This window comes from Hyperoodon ampullatus (genome assembly GCF_949752795.1).
Source record: "Hyperoodon ampullatus genome assembly, chromosome: 8".
Taxonomy (NCBI): domain Eukaryota; kingdom Metazoa; phylum Chordata; class Mammalia; order Artiodactyla; family Ziphiidae; genus Hyperoodon; species Hyperoodon ampullatus.
In genome coordinates, this window is record NC_136921.1 from 27977003 (window position 1) to 27997393 (window position 20391).

General features: G+C 39.3%; 1 protein-coding gene across 5 annotated transcripts in view; it reads right to left on the reverse strand.

The window, feature by feature from the left end:
* UNC80 (unc-80 homolog, NALCN channel complex subunit) overlaps positions 1 to 19986 on the reverse strand; it is a gene marked incomplete at both ends in the record, with an annotated part of 239774 nt that extends 219788 nt beyond the window's left edge. For all 5 annotated transcript variants that reach the window (XM_079710608.1, XM_079710606.1, XM_079710605.1 and 2 more), the window contains 7 exons: positions 598 to 737; positions 3732 to 3805; positions 5973 to 6096; positions 14798 to 15099; positions 16035 to 16191; positions 18894 to 18942; positions 19895 to 19986. In XM_079710608.1, coding sequence (XP_079566734.1) covers positions 598 to 737; positions 3732 to 3805; positions 5973 to 6096; positions 14798 to 15099; positions 16035 to 16191; positions 18894 to 18942; positions 19895 to 19986 — 938 coding nt within the window. The remainder of the gene's footprint in view (positions 1 to 597; positions 738 to 3731; positions 3806 to 5972; positions 6097 to 14797; positions 15100 to 16034; positions 16192 to 18893; positions 18943 to 19894) is intronic.
* Between the last annotated feature and the right edge of the window lie 405 nt (positions 19987 to 20391).

Sequence of the window (20391 nt, forward strand, 5' to 3'; positions counted from 1 at the left end):
CAGGGACCCTCCCCTCTTAGGTGGAGTTTATAGATGGGTACAAAGGCAAACCTCCTGAATCCAGGCTTTCATCATTTTATCAGGGAGTAGGAAGAAGTGGATCAATGTTTGTCCCTAGGGAAGGCATCGGTAAGTAAAGTCACTATGACACAAACTAACAGAGGCAGCCTTGGAATATTTACAAAGAACAGACTTTGGAATTCCCTGTGAGTACTTTAGAAGCACTCATTTTTTAATACAAGGATCTGCTGGTATAAAGTATTTTTATACACTAGAGCAGATCATTTCACACTCCTGCAACACAATCTTTTGATAGCATCATTTGTTTCTGCATCGAAATATTTAAAATATTATTCAGTTCAGACATCTCATTGAAGCAGACATGTCTTTCCATGTCTACCCGAGTGTGTTTAAATGAGCTATTCATAGCTCATTTCTGGAATTATTAATCTAATTATACTTTGACCAAGAATATGTACATACATATCATGCACTTACACATTTTAAGGGACAGAGGCTATATAAGTAGCTAGAAATGTATATTTAACTTTGGGGAGCTGGGGATACATTTTTGACCCTAACATTGCAATTGTGTACCTGGAATGCGATGGTCCTCTTTCCTGGGAAGTCAGGGAAGACAGACTTCCATCAAGGGAGTTTCCTCTGTGGCAGCCTGAAATGGTGGCCTTGGGTGAGATGGAATCTGACTGGAACGTTTCAGAGACCACCTGAAGTCCCTTTTGGGGGTGGAGATAGTAGATTAGTGCTTTTTTTTCCTTCAGGCATATCTTCTAGAATTATCTATCATATTATATACATTGTTTTTTAAATTAAAAAAATTTGCAGCAGAGTTAAATATCATGTCATAGACAAAGGGATTTTGCCTTCATTTAAGAGGGAATGGAAACTGGCTTCTAGAGAGCATCTGTGTCATTCTAAGCCTTGGGCTAAGTACTTTCATGTCCTTTATTTCACTTTGCCCTTGATTCCTTTCTTTTTCACCTCCATGTCCAGTATCTACAGAAGAAGAGCTACAAACCAACAATTCATCAAAGATAGACCAATACTGAGGTGAACTGAATAGAGACATGAGGCAGAAAACAAGGGTCAGGTTAGAAAGAGCTAATCAAATCAAAGGCAAAACGTAAGAATGAAAGTGCAAGGTTCAGGTTTTTCCATTATGCAACAGGGGGGCATGTAATACATTTTTCCAATTGGATACAATTACCTTTACTTGTAAGTACAAATTCATTTCACTTTATTTACAGAGTAGTTTAATTACATTTAGCTGATAAATGTAATTCTGCCCAGGTAATGTGAGCTGTTTTTCCATCAGTATTACAGATAAAATTCTTTGCTAAAAGATAAAGACCCTCAAAAACGGATCATAGATTTTAGCCCTTACAATTTATATTTTCATACGTAAAATAAGAAAGCATTGTTCAAACATGATGCATAGAGAGACAAATACAGCTAGAAATTTGATGAAATAAATCCTCTGAATTTGATCAAAGAATCCTTCCACATGAACATATTATGTGTGTTTCATGTTAGATTTTTGGAGATAAAAAAATATTGGATGAACCTGAACCCTGAAATCCAGAGCTTACAGTTTAGTTTTAAGAGAGGTAAATACAGGTTACAGCAGCACATCTGATAGAAGTATAATGCAAGCCACATATAGGAGACACACACCTAATTTTAAAGAAGTAAAAAGAAATAGGCAAGATTAAAATTTTAATAATATAGTCTGTTTAATCCCAAATTTTCATTTCAACATGTCATCAATATAAGTGTTACTAATAAGTATTTACATTTTTTATACTAAGTTTTCAAAATCTGGTATACATTTTATACTTAACACCAATTCAGACTATTCAATCAATTCAAACTAATCATATTTCAAGTGCTCAATAGCCAAATGGGCCTGGTGGCTATCATATTGGACAGTGTAGATTTAGAGTAATTAGACAAGAATTCATGGGGAGCCAAGATCTAAGTTCATCCCTAAAAGAAAGATACAATTTAGATAGACAACAGGGAGGAGGAAACAGTCTGAGGAAAGACCCAGAGGCTAAAACTGCATGCTCTGCCCCCTGGGAGCAGTGTTTAACTAACTGAAGGAATAATCAGGGTCACCTAAGAAAGATGATGTCAAGTGGTGGAATGCACAGAGAGCCACAGAGAGGAGTGTGGTCTTGACGTGATGGTTGATGGGATCCACTAAAGTTTCCTAAGGAGGAAGGGATATAATAAAAGGATGGCACCTTGTATATAATGAGCCTCTGTGGAATGATGAGTTAATAAATAAATGATACATTAGGAAGATTAGTCAGGCATTATGAACTGATATTTATGTGAAGCAGGAGAGGCTAGAGGTAGAAAATCCAATCTGTGGTTCCAGCTGCAATCTAGTTACGAGGACCTGGATTTAGCAGGGTAACAGTTCACACCTGAGCAACAGGATGAAAAGAAAACAATATGACTCAAGAAATCAAATGGAAAGGATTAAAGAGACTGAAATATGGAATTTATGTATTTCATTGTATCTAAGATGTCTTTAAGTTATAAGATGCACCATTATTTTATGTATGATTAAGAAAAGATTTCTGTTAATTAAATAAGGACACTTCTTATCAGTGAGGACTTTTTAATTTTATACTTATTAAAAAGGTCTAACTTAGCCTTATTTATGCAGAGCTTTTGATTATATATCAATCCCATGTATATGTAAAAAGGCAAATATAAGTGAAATAAATTTGGTATTCCTAAAATTCTTTCACATTTAGCAATTTCAACTCAGAGCTGTTGATATATATTTTTTCATAGAATAATTTCCTCTGTGTCAAGAGTGTTATTTCTTAAAAGAGTGCTTCACTATCCCCTCTGACATACTCTTCTAAGGCACTGACCCTGATTCTGCAAACCTAGATGCTGAAAATGACCAAATTTATGCTGCAAGAATGACAATCATATCAAGACTTCTACCAGGCAGGTAGATGGTAAGAGGCCAAAGATCATGAAATACACTAGATTTCAAATATGTTAAAAGTGAAAAAAATGTACATCTTAGAATAGATGAAGTACAGCATATAAATCACAGCGTCTATACTTAGCAATTGCTCAGTAGGAGATATACTAGGACTCCAAAATTTCTAGTTTTGAGGGTGAAAAGGATGATGCTACTCCTGGCAATAAGGCATGAGTTGGAAAGAGGATCCAATTTTGATGGAAAGCAGTAAACTGTATTTTTCACATGCTGAACTGGAAGTGAAAGCAGGTCACCTAACATGTATTAAGTTAATGACAGTATACATTTCTATGTGGCTTTGAACTACCCTGGTCTTCATTTCACTTCTGAATCAAATAGTGCATGATGAATTTACATTAAATTATATTCTGTTTTATTACGCATCTTCTGTTTTATGTGGCTTGGTCTTGATTCCTCAATTAAACTTTAGTTTCCTTAAAGGATGCTGTATCTTAAGCCTCCTTTCCTTCCCCACTGCTGCAGTACTATTGTACCTATATTAGGTTTGCCTAGCAAACATTAGGAGATTCAATAATTGAGAACAAGATGATACTTGAGTTAATGCAGGATGAATAATGATAACTAACATTTATTGTTACATGCTAGCCATTGAGATAAAGCACTGATCAAGTCTTACCCTTCACATTACACTATGTTCAAGGAATGACCACCCTTCTTCTCATGATTATAATGTACTCACCTCTCGGTGTCTTGTGTCTTGATTTGGTGATTCACAGGTCTGACTTTGACTGTTGATGGGAGAGCTTCTCTTAGCTGCAAAGATGGATGAAATCCCACCACAAATTTTATAAGTTTATATGTTATATAAGGTATTTTATTTCCTAAGTTCATTCCACTTTCAAATCAAAAACCTATTTTAATAGATCATTAAAACCTTGAAAGAAGACATTTAATAGCATATGTTGTAAGAGGAATCACATAACGTATTCAAAAATCTTAGCATTTCTAGGTTATCAATATAGATTTCTTCATTTATTCAGTACGACTCAATAGGTTAAAGTGCTAAAAATTGGCCATATTAAAAATTATAACAGTTAACATCTACATAATACCTAATATCTGTCAAGTCCTGTTTTAAGCGTTTTACATATATCAACTGATTTAACACTTACAATAACCCTGTAATAACTTATGGTATACTTCCAGACCCATTTTACAGATGAAGATACTAAGGAACAGGGAATTTAACTTGCCCAAGGTCACTGACCCTTACAAAAAGGTTCCAGCCCAGGCTACCTGGCTCCAGGTGCTTTATTGAACATATTAAGCTACCCCTGAGGTAAGCTTCAAACCAGTCACATCTTTACCGGAGGATCAATGGGAAGCCAAAACGACAAGCCCCATTTGAATTGGAATACTTTGGTGCTGAGAGGCAAAGTGATTTACCAAATCACAAAGCAAGAGATCAGAGGAGTGCCACTCATGTGTCATTGTTTTTCTTCTGGTCATGCTAAGTTGAGTTTAATTTACCCTCAGTGGACACCATTTCAAGTCCACCGGCATCAAGCAGAGGGTAAGGAACCCGCTGTGAATATCACTGAGAAGCATAGGGAGGGGGGAAGTGAATAGCTCAGGTGCTTTCATGGAGGGGCATGATTCCATAGTTTTTATACAAGTGTTAACCTCACTCCATCCATGGATTCTGAAGTAGATCACTTCTGACTATGGCATCTTTACTTAGTTCCTTGATATCTAAATATTATGATAGACTGTTACTCTTTAATTTACAATTTATTTCAATAGTTAATGGATTATATACATGTAAATTGAGGGATTAGTCTACTTTTACTGTATGAAAATTTTCATCTTTTGAATGGCTATAATAAGCATGATTTGTCACTATAAGCATCTTATCACGTATATGAATACTATGCAACTCCTTAGTTTACAAAATTCCTTAACATGCTATGATCCTTGCAAGTTTGTGTTAAGTTATGGGGGAAAATAAAGCATGTAAGAACTTGTTTATGGTTTCCCTCCCTTTACAAAGCTCTTTTCCATTCATAATCCTCCCCTGTCTGCAGAGAAACCTTATAAAGTTAACTATATATATGTATATATGTATACATATATATATTTCTGTATATACTTCAGTGTGTGTATATATATATATACACACACACATACACACACACACACTTCTGTAGGTTTCCCACATAATTTATCTCTTTTTAAATTTTGTTACTGATGCTAAAAGTTGGGCTGGGTATAGAAGTATGTAATTAAGTACTCTATAAAATGGGCACTTTATATGCATTCTCATTGACTCCTCACTATGAAGCCATATAAGGTGGTATTTTTATCTCCATTTTAAAGAAATAGAAATGCTCAGGGAGGTTAGGTTACATACATGGTAAGAGATAGATCTGGGGTGGAGCATGAACTTTTCAGGCACTTTTCAAGCTATCATGTTGTACTCTTTCTACAATTCGACAGTAGGACTATTGCATTGGACAATTCCTGTAGTGAAATGCCTTGATTAAAAAAAAAACAAACCCCACTAAGGCGAGATCGTTAAGGAGCTGCTACTCCATCTACCATAATGATGAAATAATAACAGCTACCACTTATTCACTTACTATGTGCCTGGCATTCTTCTAAGTAATGTTACATATATTAACTCATTTATTCCTCATAACAACCCTGTAAGTACTTGTAATACTGTGTTTTGACCCCTACCTTATTTTACAGATGAGGAAACACAGGCACAGGAAGTTTAAATGACTTACCCAAAGTCATACAACTCAGCAGCATGTGCTCCTGGTTTAGAGTTTCTCATCATGTAAATGAGCCCTGTACCTGGGGCACCTAGATAACTCCCTGAAGTTTTCTTCCTCTTGGTTTCTTAAGAGCAAATCATCCCATCGCCCTCACTCCTATGGATGCTGACACTATCCCACTGGGTGTCTGAGTCACAAACCTGTAATGATGTTCCTGATGGGCTTCACCAGTGCTGTGAAGCCAGAGACTTCGGGCTGTCTGTGCTCCCACATGGGCTGCCATATAACAAGCCCACTCGCCAGTCGGAACGTGAGGTCAGATTCCTGGGAGAAGAGAAGATATATATCCAAGAACTGGCTGAAGAGACCAGTCAATGCAATGGTTAACATCAATCACCCAATAGTTCGTGGCACAAACTATTGGGTGTAAGATAGGCTCAAGGATGTATTGTACAACATGGGGAATATAGCCAATATTTTGTAATAACTATAAATGGAAAGTAACCTTCTAAAATTGTATAAAAAAAGAACATCATTCACACGATTATTTTCAATGTAGGCTGATCTTCAAGACCTTCCTTCATCACTCTGATGAGTGTTTCTAGGGTAAACCAATAGCCTTAAATTATCATCATAATTACGATAGAAATCACCGTGGTCTGCTTTAGGCAAAATGAATAATTAATTAAGATGCAGCTTTGGGCATGAAACACACAATTATTGTTTTCTGTTAGCAATGATTGAGGCCTTTTTATTTCAAGGGTCTTGGCAGATCTCTTTACTTGTGGTTATTGTTATTATTCTTCTTAATGATTTAATTGTCCTTCTTTCTCCCTCATAAGGCAATATCCTCAGATGCTATTTTGACTTTCTATTCTCCAGTCTATCTTTTATTCTTGCATTTCATGGAATCAGGAACATATAGTTAGACCCTTCTTAGCATGTTATTTTATATTGTTGCCTTCTCAACAATCTTTAATTCCCTGAGGGCAGCGATGTAGCCACAGCCCCTGTCATCATCACAATGCTAAATACAGCATTAGGAATTGGGTGCATGATAGGTACTTGCTGAATTGTACTTACTTTACAACCCATACTCATACGGTTATCTACAATTGAAGGTCTCTTCCAGGGAGTACATTCTCTGCTTCATCATTACATCATTTTGAGTGGCTGAGATGTTTAAAATGCAATTGTATAAGTACAAATGTATGACATTCTGAGGTTACATTTTCAACACTTCGGCCTCTCAAAACAATGTAGAGATGGAAGCAGAGAGAGTGACTGCAGATTAATGAACATAAGTGAGACCAGGAATTCACAGGGTGGTGATTTGCAACCTGGCTTGTATATTATAATCACCTGGGGGAGCTTTTAAAACCTAGGAGGCCCAGGCCCTGCTTCCTCCCCTAACCAGACCAATTAAATTAGAATTGCTGTGAGGTTTTCTTGAGTTGCCCCTGGTGACTCTCATGTGTAGCTATGGTTGAAAATCACTGATCTAGAGGAGGAGAGCTGGAAAGAAATTGAAAAAAAGGAAAAAAAAATTATTCTGAAAATGGTGAATCAATGTAGCTCAAAGGAAGCTTCAACTGGAAAGGCTAGATGAAATCCCTGAATACATCTCCATGTTGGTAAAGAGGGGACTCTTCTGTAAGCTATAGGCCAAGATCCTGGCACCACAGCAGTACCCATGAAGGAAAAGCATCTAGTGTCAGTATTTGAAAAGCATTTGGTCAAATTCATGCCACTTTCATTCTACAAATATTTATAGACCACCTACTGTGTACCTGGTCCTATTCTAGGTTCTGGGATACAACAGTGAACAAAGCATACAAAAATCCCTGCTCTCCAGTGCAAAGGAGAAGTAAAGCAGGGAAAGGGAAGTATCAGACAAGGTGCTGATGTTTTAGACAGGAAGGCCAGGGAAGCCCTTCTTGTGCAGGTGACTTTTGAATAAGGATCTGAATGAAATGAAGGAGCTGCCAAGTAGATATTTCCAGAAAAAGCATTTTGTGAAAAGGGATCAGCAAGTGCAAAGGTCTTAAGTATATCTTGTGTGTCAAGAAACAGCCAAGAACTGCGGGCCTGGAGTCAAGCGAATGACAGAAGAGTAGGAAAAAATAAGATTGGAGAGGTTTTCGAATTCCAAATAATATAGGGCCTGATACGTCATAGTAAGGACTTCAATTACTGAGTAACATGAGAAGTCACTGGAGGGTTTTGAATAGTGGAATGACATGACTCGATGTATGTTTTGAGGATCACTCAGGCTATTGAGAATAGTTTGAGAAAGGGCAAGGGAGGAAAGAGACTAGGGAGCTATTATTATCAACTAGGTGAAAGATCATTAGACTAGGGTATTAGTAGAGGGCAAAATGAGAAGCTGTAGATTCTGGATACATTTTGAAGATACAGTTTATAGAATTTGTTAATTGACTAGAGGTAGAGTGTAGGAAAAAGAGATGTCAAAGATTTTTTGGCTTTGCCACTGATAAAGATGGGCAAGATAAAGGAGGAACAGGTTTGGGATATCAGGAGCCTAGTTTTAGATGTGTTAAGTTTGAGAGGCCTGTTAGACATTCAACTAGATATACTGAGTAAACAACTAGATAGACAGATCCGAAGTTAAGGGAAAAGCAACCGCTTTCCCTTGAAATGGACATGGGGAAGTCTGCATGGTATCATGTGTGGTATTAGATCCAGCAATCAGGGAATTAACCATGTGCAAAGTATATCAGATCTGTCTCCAGAAATGCAGAATGCTAAATCACAATTGATCTGGTTTTGACAATTTCTTAGTTTCAGAGATTGGTCCTTTTCCACATTTCTTCTAAATAATCTTGGCACAAATAAAACTCCAATGGACATTGCAACAGGAAGTGGGCTCTCTTAAACTGACATCCTGGCCTTTAAACTCTGTTCTATCCACTCAGTGACAGTTACTGTCATCATTTTGTTTTGTTTGATATACCCCCAACTAGACTGTATATTTCTTGAAGACAAGTTGAGTTCTCCTTCTGTGCATTTTTCCTTGAACATCAATACATAATTGTTGATTAATTGAGCATATGTTACAGTCTCCAAATAACACCAAATAAATCTGATCATTCTTTAGACCTGAACACCTGCAGAACGGATGGCCAGTTCTTATGTTGATATGCTCCTTTGTAAGTCCTCTTAAGTTGGATGAATGGATAAACTCTGGGTCACTAATTCCTCTTATAGAATCCCCTTTCATGGGCCACCCAGTGGGATATATACACCTATGCACACATGAACAGAAACTCTGAAGTTGGAGAAGGTACTCTATCATTCAAACAGCTGTGGGGTGGGTGGTCTAGAAAGGTTCTGAGAAAAACCAGAAGGTGTAAAAATTCAAAGAATCAACATTTCCACAATGTTGCTTGCAATGAAAGCCTGTTTCCATGATGACATGAAGCAATTCTAAATGTGTTTACTAGTAGCGTAGAGACATCTACCTAAACAACTATTATTTTAAATTCTGTTTTAAAATTGTTTACTTCAGACATATGAATTTTATAAAAATCTCCTTGAGGGCTTGGATTTTGTTTTATCCCCTGCTGTTTCTCCAGCACTCTGAACAGTGCCTAGCATGTAGTAGGCACTCAATAAATATTTATGGAAGGAATAAATGATTAGGATCAAATCAAGAAAATGTTGGCAGCACACTTTAAGTAGATTCCTTAGTTGTAACAAATGTTCATCATTTAATAATATATTTGACAGAATTTTCAGATTATTGATTCATGTAAAATATTTGAGCTAGTTGTAAAAGCATAAAAATGCATTGAATTATACACTGTCTTACAAAAGGATGAGTCACTTAGATTATTTGCTAATTAGTAGACTAATTCATTCAATAAATATCAATTAAATGCCTACAAAACACAGACACTATATTAGCTACCCAAGATACAATGATAATTCCTATTCTCAAACCATCTGGAATCTAGTAGAAGAGATGGACAGATAAAGAGATAATGATAATAAGAAGCTAAAAATAATAATAAAAATATGTCTAATATATTATAGAGATAGAGAAGGAGGGAGGATGGATCTGGAGTGAAGTCATAAATGATGAGTAAGAATTTTCTAGGCAGAAGGGTAGGGTAGGAGGGTATTCCAGGTGACATGACTGGCATGAAATAGGCCTGGAACAAAGCATGTTATGTTTTTAGGGAGACTCCAAGCATTTGGAGCTCATAGGCAGGAGAGGTAACCATGCAGGTCATGGAGGTCCCAGTTACCACACTGGAGAGCTAGAGTTTCATCCTCTGTATAATAAGAAATCAACAAATTACTTTAAGTATGTTAGTGATATGTTCAGATCTGCATTTTAGAGAGATCACTTTGGTGTTGAGGTTGGATTTTATGAGACAAGCCATGAGACTGTAAATCCAGTTAGAAAGTGGTTCAAGTAAGAGGCCCAAGCAATGGATGATGAAATCTTGGGTTAAGGAGGATAATAGGGATGAAGAAAATTAGGTAAATTTGAGAAATATTTAAGAGACAAAATGAGTAGAACTCTGTGATTAGTGGAATGTGTAGGTAAGGATGAAGGAGTAATCAAAGGAAGTGCCTAGGTTTTGAGTTTATATGAATGGGTCCATCACCTGAAATACAGAACATCAGGACAATGGTTCATTCCAGGGGAAATCTGAAATGCCCTTAGATTATCTATCTGGAGAAGCTAGTTGACAAGTTGGTCTAGAGGTTAGGAAAGGAGACTACTTTAGACATATAAAATTAGGTGACCTCAGCCTATTAGGATACAAATGGTAAATGAAGCAGGAGAGGAGGTCTCCAAAGAGAAGACAAAGTGAGAAGTGCAAAGGGTCTAGGTTGCATCCCTGGAGAACCACAATGTTAGAGGAGCAGGCAAAGAAGATGAGCTCTCAAAGGAGATAGAGCAGAAATAGCCAGGGATGCAAGGAGAACTAGCAGAGTGTGGTGCTACCAAAGGAATAAAAAACTTCAAGAAGAAAGGATTGTAAGTTCAAATGCAGCTAAATTTTAGTGAAATGAAGACAGCAAAATAAAGATTAGGTTCAATAGCTCAAGGTTGTTCATGACCTTGATGAGAAGAGTTCCAGCACAGAAACAAAAGAAACAGTATAGTTTTGTAGAAAGTCAGATGGAATTGGGTTTGAATCCCACCTTGGTTACTTAATGAGCTTGATTATTACCTCTCTGGACCTCAGTTTCCTCTTTGGTAAAATGAAGACAAAGATATCCACCTTCCTGTGGGTGTTTGTAAGAATTAGAAATGATATGTGAAAACTTCTGTTACCTAATAGAGGAAAGCAGAGCACGTGGAAGGGATTGAGGAGGGGTGGAAGTGGAGGCGCAGGTTCACGCCTAGGCTGGATTTCAGCCCTTCATGCCTCCTCAGTACTATGTCCTATAAGAGCCTCAACGTAAAACACTGTCTATGTGAGCACAGAGTGGGGACTCGAGGGAATCAAGACAAGGACTGACAAGGGGGGCGGCACACAGAGCTTGAGACCACAATTTGTAGAAACAACAGGCTGGACTGTCATCTGGCTTTACCCCAGGAGCATGCAGATCTCTGGGGCTGGGATAGAAGAGGTGGCTTTCGGTCTTGATCTGGGGCTGGAGTTCTGAAGGACAAATGCAAAGGAAGAATAGGGAGAAAAGTCCATTAAAGGTGCTGGTGAGGAGAAGTGGACATGGGTACAGTATGGAGAAGGAAGGTAGGGCCTAATAACTAGCAGGCAAATAAAAGATCTAGGTCAGTGGATCTCAATCAGGGGCACTCTCACCCCTCCCCACCCCTTAAAGACATCTGTCAATGTCTAGAATCATTTGTGGTTGTAACAGTTCGGAGGAAGGAGGTACTACTGGCATCTAGTGGGTAGAAGCCAGAGATGTCAGTAAATATCCTACAAAGCACAGGACAAAGAATTATCTGGCCCCAAATGCCAATGGTGCCAAGATTGAGAAACCCTGATCAAGGGACTGTTCATTCCTCACTACACTGATAAAAGCAAAGCCCTTGCTCAGATGAAAAAAGCCTTGTGGTGAAATTTACTGACTCATTAATATTTTTTGTTCCCTATGGCATCTAGAACAATATTTCTCTCATAGCAATAATAAAATGATAAAACAATAATGCTAGTAATAATAGCCAACGGTAATTGTTACAATACTATGTATTAATTGCTGTACAGTGTTTCATAGGCATTGTTTTACTTCCTTATAAATACCCCAATCCCAGGCCATAGGTAAAACTTGGGGATGCTGAGCCAGCTTTCCTCACTATCTGTGTGGTCTCCCCTGAAGGAAGATCTGGCTCCCCTTCTACTAATAATCCATAATGTCAATAGCAATAAAATGCCAACACTAAAAACTACCATTTGTTAATGCCTTTTTGTGTGTCAGGTTGAGCACTTTAATTTGTTTAATCCTCACAATGCTCCATAAAATTATTCTTATGTTCAATTTATACTTGAGAAAACTGAGGCTTAAAGAAGTTAACTGCTCGATGTCTTTCCTACATAGAATAGGAAGCAGCAAGCACTGGATTCTAACACAGGCCTATCTGTTTCCAAATCTTGGACTCTCAACATGTTGTCAAATAAAATTCTAGCCATTCCAGCCACTCCTATACTTCCACATTTTTTTTTTTTTTTTTGCATGGTACACAGGCCTCTCACTGTTGTGGCCTCTCCCGTTGAGGAGCACAGGCTCCGGACGCGCAGGCTCAGCGGACATGGCTCACGAGCCCAGCCGCTCTGCGGCATGTGGGATCTTCCCAGACCGGGGCACGAACCCGTGTCCCCTGCATCAGCAGGCAGACTCTCAACCACTGCGCCACCAGGGAAGCCCCCCTTTCACATCTTTTAATCCAGAGGATCTCTCTCTACAAATAGACATGTTATAGACTCTTTTTTTTTTTTTTTTTTAAGGAGCTTTCTTTCTTGCCCTTTCTGTTTTGGGGACTATGTACCTACATATAATTGCTACTTTTAGCATCTGGATCAGTTTCTGGTAATAACTTGGGTTTATTTAGTGACAGTCATTACATATTTATTGATTGCCTCATATATGCCAGACACTATTCTAGACACTATCAGATAGGGTTGTGACCTGGACAGGCAGTGTCCCTTTGCTCGAGAACCTCTGTTCTGGTGGGGGTGATGGGCAACAAACATGTAAACAAACACATAAAATAATTTCAGGTACTGATAGGTGCTAAGAAGGAAACAACAAAAAATGTAGAGTCATGTCCTAGTGGCACTAAAGTAACCAGGGAAATACTTTGAGTTGGTAACATTTGAGTTGTGAGTAAATTGATGAAAAGAACATGGCCATGTGAAAATCTAGGGTGGAAGGTGGCAGTAAATGTTTCAGATAGAAGGAAAAACCAGTGCAAAGGCCTGAAAGCAAAAACAAATGTGTTGAGTTTGAGGATAAGTCTCTGGGGAGCCTGCAACTTAGTGAACAAGAGAGAGGCCAGTGAGATGGAGGGAGATGAGGCCAGGTAGCGGGGCATGAGCCAGATCCTGCAGATCCCACAGGTCAGGGGGACCATCTCAGTTAAAGTAATGCTTCTCATTAAGTGTAACCTTTACCAAAGACTTTTAAAAATAGAAAGTGTAATGCTTTTAAAGCAGCAATTTAATTTAACAACATTTAATATCTTTTGATAATTTTGATAGACAATGTGGCCAGTGCATGCGAAGCATTTTGGGGATTTACAGGTAGTTTCAATTCTAGTCCTACCAGCCATGGAACAGAGTCAGTCAGATTAAGATCCTAATATTCTATTAAAGAACAGTTGAGCATATTAATTCCTTCTTATCTCTTATCCGAGCACTTAGATGGAATATTGTAATTTATTCATTCACAGAAGTAACAAATAGTTCTTGATTTCTTTCCATGTACTTGATTTTTTTTCTATGTACTTTCCATGCATTATGTCTTCATATATATTCACCCTGTGTTTGAATATCCACGATTTTATGCAATGGAGGATCCCAGAGGTTAAGTAATATCAACAAGATCACACAGCTAGAAAGTGGTAGCACTATGATTTAAAATAATATTGTCTCTTTCAGATCCAAGGGGTACATGTATAGAATTGTATTTTAATACAATTTGTTTCCATGTAATACTATGTTTTGTACTTTATGCATTTAAAAGTATTTTGAAAAGCAATTCTTAGGGCTTCCCTGGTGGCGCAGTGGTTGAGAGTCCGCCTGCCGATGCAGGGGACACGGGTTCGTGCCCCGGTCTGGGAAGATCCCACATGCCGCAGAGTGGCTAGGCCCGTGAGCCATGGCCGCTGAGCCTGCGCGTCCGGAGCCTGTGCTCTGCAAGGGGAGAGGCCACAACAGTGAGAGGCCCGCCTACCGCAAAAAAAAAAAAAAAAAAAAAAAGCAATTCTTAGACTGTATACCAAAATATCAAAAAGTCCACAGTAAAAACTTCTGTTCCAGATCTTGCATTATAATAGAAGTAGCTACAACATACTGTAGAAATACAAAGGAGATGGTGACTAAACCTACATGGGGAAGGTCAGAGGAAAAGCTTCATGCAAATGATGACACTAAAGTTGAAGTCTGAAGAACCATGAGAGGAACAGAGGAGGGGAAGGGGGGCAGAGCAAACAGCAAGGGCATATTCAGGGAGTGGTTCACAGGGCTCCCAGAACTGGATCATGAGGTGGCCAGCAGGGATCGGCAATTCATCAGTTAAGTCAGGATTTAAGCCCCAGATCACAGTTGACTCTATATGCCATGTTTAATATATTGGGTATTATCTTGGGGCAGATGGAGAACCATCGAAGACTTTTGAGTAGGACAATTGTGGTTTTGAAATAACGTTCAATAGTTTAGAATAAAAACATAGCTCTCCATGTCTTGGCTTTTGCTATAAGATCACACAAAGACATGGATGCCAAATACAGAAATACCATTTGAAGCAAACCCTCATCTGACTTCTAGTTCCCCTTAGCCCTCACCAGCTTCCTGCTTACCTTGATCCTGTGTACCAGAGGAGCAAACAGAAACACAAAGAGCTCCACAGTAGCCATGGAGTTCTGGAAGATCTTCCGTCGGTTGTTTTCTTCTTCATCATTGGAATTGTTTTGGCAAGGCTGCCCTGGAGAACCCTGGTTTTCAACCTGGTGGATGAAAGCACTGCTGCTGCCACCCCAGCTGGAGCCTCGGTCTGTGCCCCCAAAACGCTCGCTGTTGCAGTCCTGGGGGGCCTCCAGGAGCATCCAGTGCAGGGTATGAAGGAGTTTTGTCTCAGCGACACCCAGTTTATCCTGGTGGCCTGCATGGGACAACAACACAGCTAGGTTAAGGCAAACTCTGTGATCAGAACAACGGGTGTCAACCTTGGGTGTGGGAGGAACATCCTTGCTTTGTTCTGTGGCTTGACTTCCTGGGAGAAACTAGCATTTCTCTACACCACTTACAGCCACTGCTGAAAGGGTTCACTCTTGTTTTGGGACTTTCTAACTGGCTGCAATCCCTGCAGAATGATATGCTGACACAGGGCAAGAAACTGTGTGCATCACATCTCTTCAGTCAGATACCCACATATATTCCCAAATAAGCAGCACAGTAGTTAAGAGTATGGGCTTTGAGGATAACAGCTACTCCATTTTAGACAGTGTGATTAGGAAAGGCCCCTCTCTAAAGGTAACATTTGAGAAGAGACCCAAATGAGGGGAAGGAACTGGATGGAGAAGATCTTGGGGCAGATGGCTAGGACATAATGCCATGTGGGAAAAGCAATCTGCAAAATAATCTAAACAAGAAAAATAATATGTATGTACATACATGCACACATACACATAATACCACGAAGTTGGGAAGAGATCTGGAGGGGAATATGACAAATTCATGAAGGTGGTTGCTTTAGGCGCTGGGAGGACAAAGGGACAACTCTGATTAGAACTCATCTTGAACAGGTGAGAGAGAGTCTTTAGCTTCTCTATAACATTCTAATGTTTAAAAGGAGAACACATTCACATATTCTTGTAAAGTTAAAAAGTTAAAAGAAAGAGAGCTAGTTCCCTCATTGGTAAAATGGAGATAACAATGACGCCAACGTGAGGGAGATTTTGTCAGAATTAAATGAGAATGTGTGCCCAGTGCCTGGAAAAATAGTCAGTTATACAGGTTGTTATTGTGAGTGTTACTATGAGTTACCATGAGTGAGGACAATGGTATGTCATGAAGAAGGAATGTAGGAGCACCAACCTAGCTTGTTTCTGTTTGACAGCAGGGTTGCGGTGCAGTGCAGGACATGAGGCAAAGCAGCTTGTACCAGTTCCCATCTGGAAATGCTCTGGATGGCTTCAGAGAGGGCCGGAGAGAGGCCATGCAGCTTGTTTTCTACCAACACTCGTTCAAAGGACTGTAGATAACAACAACAACAACAACAAAAAAAGTAAAATAAGAAATTAGAGAGTCTGATGGGTGAAAAAATAGACAAAACGGTACTGTATACCCAAAAAGATACGTATCACTAGACCAAATCCTTTAGAGTGCCCTCAGGTTGCATTTCATTGTGTATGTTGACATGAAATGAGCCAGTGATAATTTCCTATTATCTACCCATTTTCACGTTTTTGATCCAAAGTATGTGGCTTGAATTATTAAATGATTTTTATTTCCACCAAAATAATCTCCCGTCAAAAAGAGTACAACAACACATTTAGCTGTATGAAGGTTTTGGATTGTAATATTTTATAAAAATGATGCTGGGTCATTGAAAGGAGCTATCACAACTGCAGTCCAAGGTGAAATGTCTTTTGTGAAAGTGTCTTGAGGTACAGAATTTATGTGAATGGGCAACAAGTGTTAAATAAGATCCAACTGTTTCAAGGGATCTGATTTTGGGGTCTCTGAGCTATTCCATGTCCCTAGCAATGATCTGGCACAGGACACTCCTTACATAATGCCAAGAACCATAAAGATTGTTCATCTAACTGTTGAATAAAGAGAGAAAAGGAGGGAAAGAAGAAAGGAGGGAGGGAGGAGGGAAATAAGCCATTTTTGCTTTGGTGGTTTATTAAATCTTCTATTCTGGCCAGGGATACTTTCAGCAAGTGAAGCACCCCACCCCCAAGCCCCAGAACAAGTTGACCTACTGAGTTGTTTTTTCTCTTTGAAGGTGGAGGAGGATATTACTATAAGGTGTTGGGGAAAGTGCAGCTACCAAATATCAGAATAAATTTAATAAACATTTGACTTGTATGAACAGAACCTGCTTGCTACTTGATGTCCCAAATGGTCTAGAGAAATGTGTTCTCCCCGAGTGGTCATAATACCAGTCCCAAGTGCTCAAACTGTGTTATTGGAATTATTAGGATATCTGAGAAAAAATATGGCTTAATACAGAGATTCTCCAAAGAAAGCTATTTACCTTTGATGCAAGAAAAGAAAATACATTCACCTTCATAATGAAAGGCATGCTGAGGTTTGGCAAGGAGCTCAATCAGAGATGTAGTCTTTGGGGTTTTCTTAAAGAAACCAGATAAAGGCAGATCCAAATACTTTTAAATTCCTCAGCCCTCAGGTATCTAAGTATTCATTAAGTAAAGGGTGAGTATGTTAGACATTAAAAGATTATAAAGAATTTATGCAGTCTTGATGAATATATTTTCAGAGGATGAGTTATATATTTTATAATCTCAGGAAGCTTTAGATACTTAATGCCATTTTCATCTTAAATGTTACTAATATAACTTTTTGTAATTTTAAACCCTGGAAGTTGTTTTCTATGCTTACATCACTCTCTATCTATCTATCTGTATCTATGAATGGGACTTACTTGATATTGTGAGACAACATTAAAATGTCAGACATATCTTTGCCAAGAACAGAAAAGCAGGGTTATTTTAAGCTAGTATAACTGTAAGCATGATTTGAGGAAGGCTCAGAGATTTCAGGTGTCAAATTACTTTAACTTGAGCTAAGTACAACAAATCCCATTAAAAGGTCCTTATTAAAAAGTTAGTTAGATTTAAAAAAATATCTATGACAATTTTGAAGGGCAGGAAATGCAACAGAAAAAATTCTTATTTGAGTGTGTGCTGTGCACGTATGTGTGTGTATGGGGAGAGGTGTTTAATTTTCCAATTGGCTTCCATAATAGTGTGTGGCCCTAACACATTTCAGAGCTCCTTACTAGAAGGTCATTTATCATCTATCAAGTCATTTGCAAATATCATGGCAATATCCAAATGGGTAAGTTTCCACTTTTAGGTTATAATATATGCAATGTAAAGACCTTTATGTGAGCTCCAAGTTTTAATGAAGTCTTTGAAAAGCCCATTTTAATTTTGCTTCACATTTTTGCGTCTTCTCAATTTGTAAAAAGACAATCTGTAAGTCATGGGATTCCCTTAGAATCTCAGGACAAGTGCACTGTATTTTGCATAAATATTAATAGCATTATTTTCATAATTATTTCATATCGTCCATTTCAGACTTGCACAAAAAATGGAAGACATAAAAGTTCAGAATTGCATATTACTTTGATATGCATATTACATAGGCTCTCATTTTATGAGCTTCCACTATATAACTGTTTTGATTTTGTTGGTTAAGGATTTGACTTATTACACTTGTCCTCATTCTGTTATCTTTCCACACTCTCTTCTACTGCTCTACCCGTCCCCACTTAGGGCCTTTAGACTTGCTTTCCCTCTGCTCTGCCCTCAGCTATTTCTCCCTCCCTTCCTTCAAGTCTTTGTCCAAGGGTCACGTTAGCAGGCAAACCTTATCTATCCGCTACTTCTAACATGAAACCTCCACCCTAGTGCTCCTTAATGCCCTTTCTTGCTTAATTTTTCTCCATAGCGCATATCACCACCTGGCTGGCTATGTATTTTACTCATTTATGAGTGGCCTATCCCCCTCCCAGTAGAATGCAAACTCTATATTTGTTTTGATTATTGCTCTATCTCATCATCTAGAACTTGTGCCTGGCACATAGTAGGTGCTCAACAATATTTTCTGAGTGAATTAATATATACAGTACAATTTAAATTCTTTCTTTCAAATTACCACACAATATATGCAAATAGTCATTAAATGGTGAATATCACATACCACACAAGAGGCTTCATATTGCTTCCCCAGTTTAGGCCTCAAAAATGCACTGAAAAATTAATAGAAATAATTGTTTTAAACACAAGTAAAATTATTATTAGAGCATCCTTCTGACATATTTTCAACGAATAAGACAGTGCTATGAAACAAATTTCACGCCTCCCTATGGCTTGTTAAAGAGCGGGTATTAAACAGCTGATGACATTTGCTTTTATATGTGTGATTACATATATGAAAAAGCTGTGGATTTCTACGTTTTCTGTATCCAGTCTTATTCTGAAGACTTTTTACCTAATCGGATTCTAAATCACCAATGGTCAGAAGCGTTGCATTACTCATGTGTACCGTCATTTCAAAAACTGAAAACTGAACACAGCTTGTGGCATATGATTTTTCAGAATCTAATTTCTTATCTGATAAATCTCTAAAATAATAATAATTAATAATAATAATAATGGAAACCTTGTTTCCTGTTTATGGAAATAGGTTTCAGGTTTTTCCAAGAAAAAAAAATTCTTATCAAAAATGATTCTCTCAGAGGCTTTAACCAGGAAGATTACACTAGCTGAATCCGAGCAAAAATGGTTAACAAGTGGGCATAGCAGACATTCAACAAACAGGAGCTGGAAAAACAACAGGTCACCGGGCTGGAATTACAGCAGGAGATGGAGGGGGAATTGGACACAGGAGCACAACCAGTCATAATTATCTTCCCTAATCCCCCGCCCCCTCTCCCTAGGCTCTCTGCCCTCTCACCCCCTAAATAATGCATATATTTATTCTACAGCTGCCAACCTGCTTGCCGTCAAACTTCACTGAAATATTTTTTAAATGCGTGTTTTTACGCGGGTGCAGAAGGCTCGATTTCCAGCCCCAGAGAGGGAGCTGCAGGCTGTGGCGCGGCCTCGGCGGCAGCGGCAGCAGCGACGACGACGACCCAGGCGGCCCCAGGAGCGCTCCCAGCCCAGGGCGGCCCGCGGTGCGCCCTCTGCGCCCCTCACCTGGTTTGCCGCCACAGGAAGGTCTGGATGGGCAGGGGGATGCCGCGGCCGCTGTCTTGCTCTTGGCCCTCGGAGCTCTTCCTCTTCACCATGATGGTGGCTCCTGGGAGTTCCACTGCAGGACCCAGCGCTGGCTCCTCGCTAGCCGCCGCCGCTTCCTCCCGCTGCTCTCCCCAACTCTCATCCCCTCCTTCCCTGAGGCAGAGCAGACGCTCTCCGCCCTGATCCCCAGTCCCTCTCCCCTTCCCCAGCCCCTCCCCGCGCGTGGAACATGGCTGCGGGAGGAGGGGAGGGCTGGAGGAACCGAGGAGCGCGGACGGAGGCGCTCGGAGAAGCTGTCCGCCTCGCCGCCCCCGCGCCCTCTCCTTGCTTTCAGCACCTCCTACTGTGGACAGCGGCCCGCGCCGGACAGGGGTCAGGTTGTTGCGCAGCCCTTGGATGGCCAAAAGGGTCCCAGCTCGGCACCGCGCGCAGGTCCCCCGCGTGGCCTCTTTAGC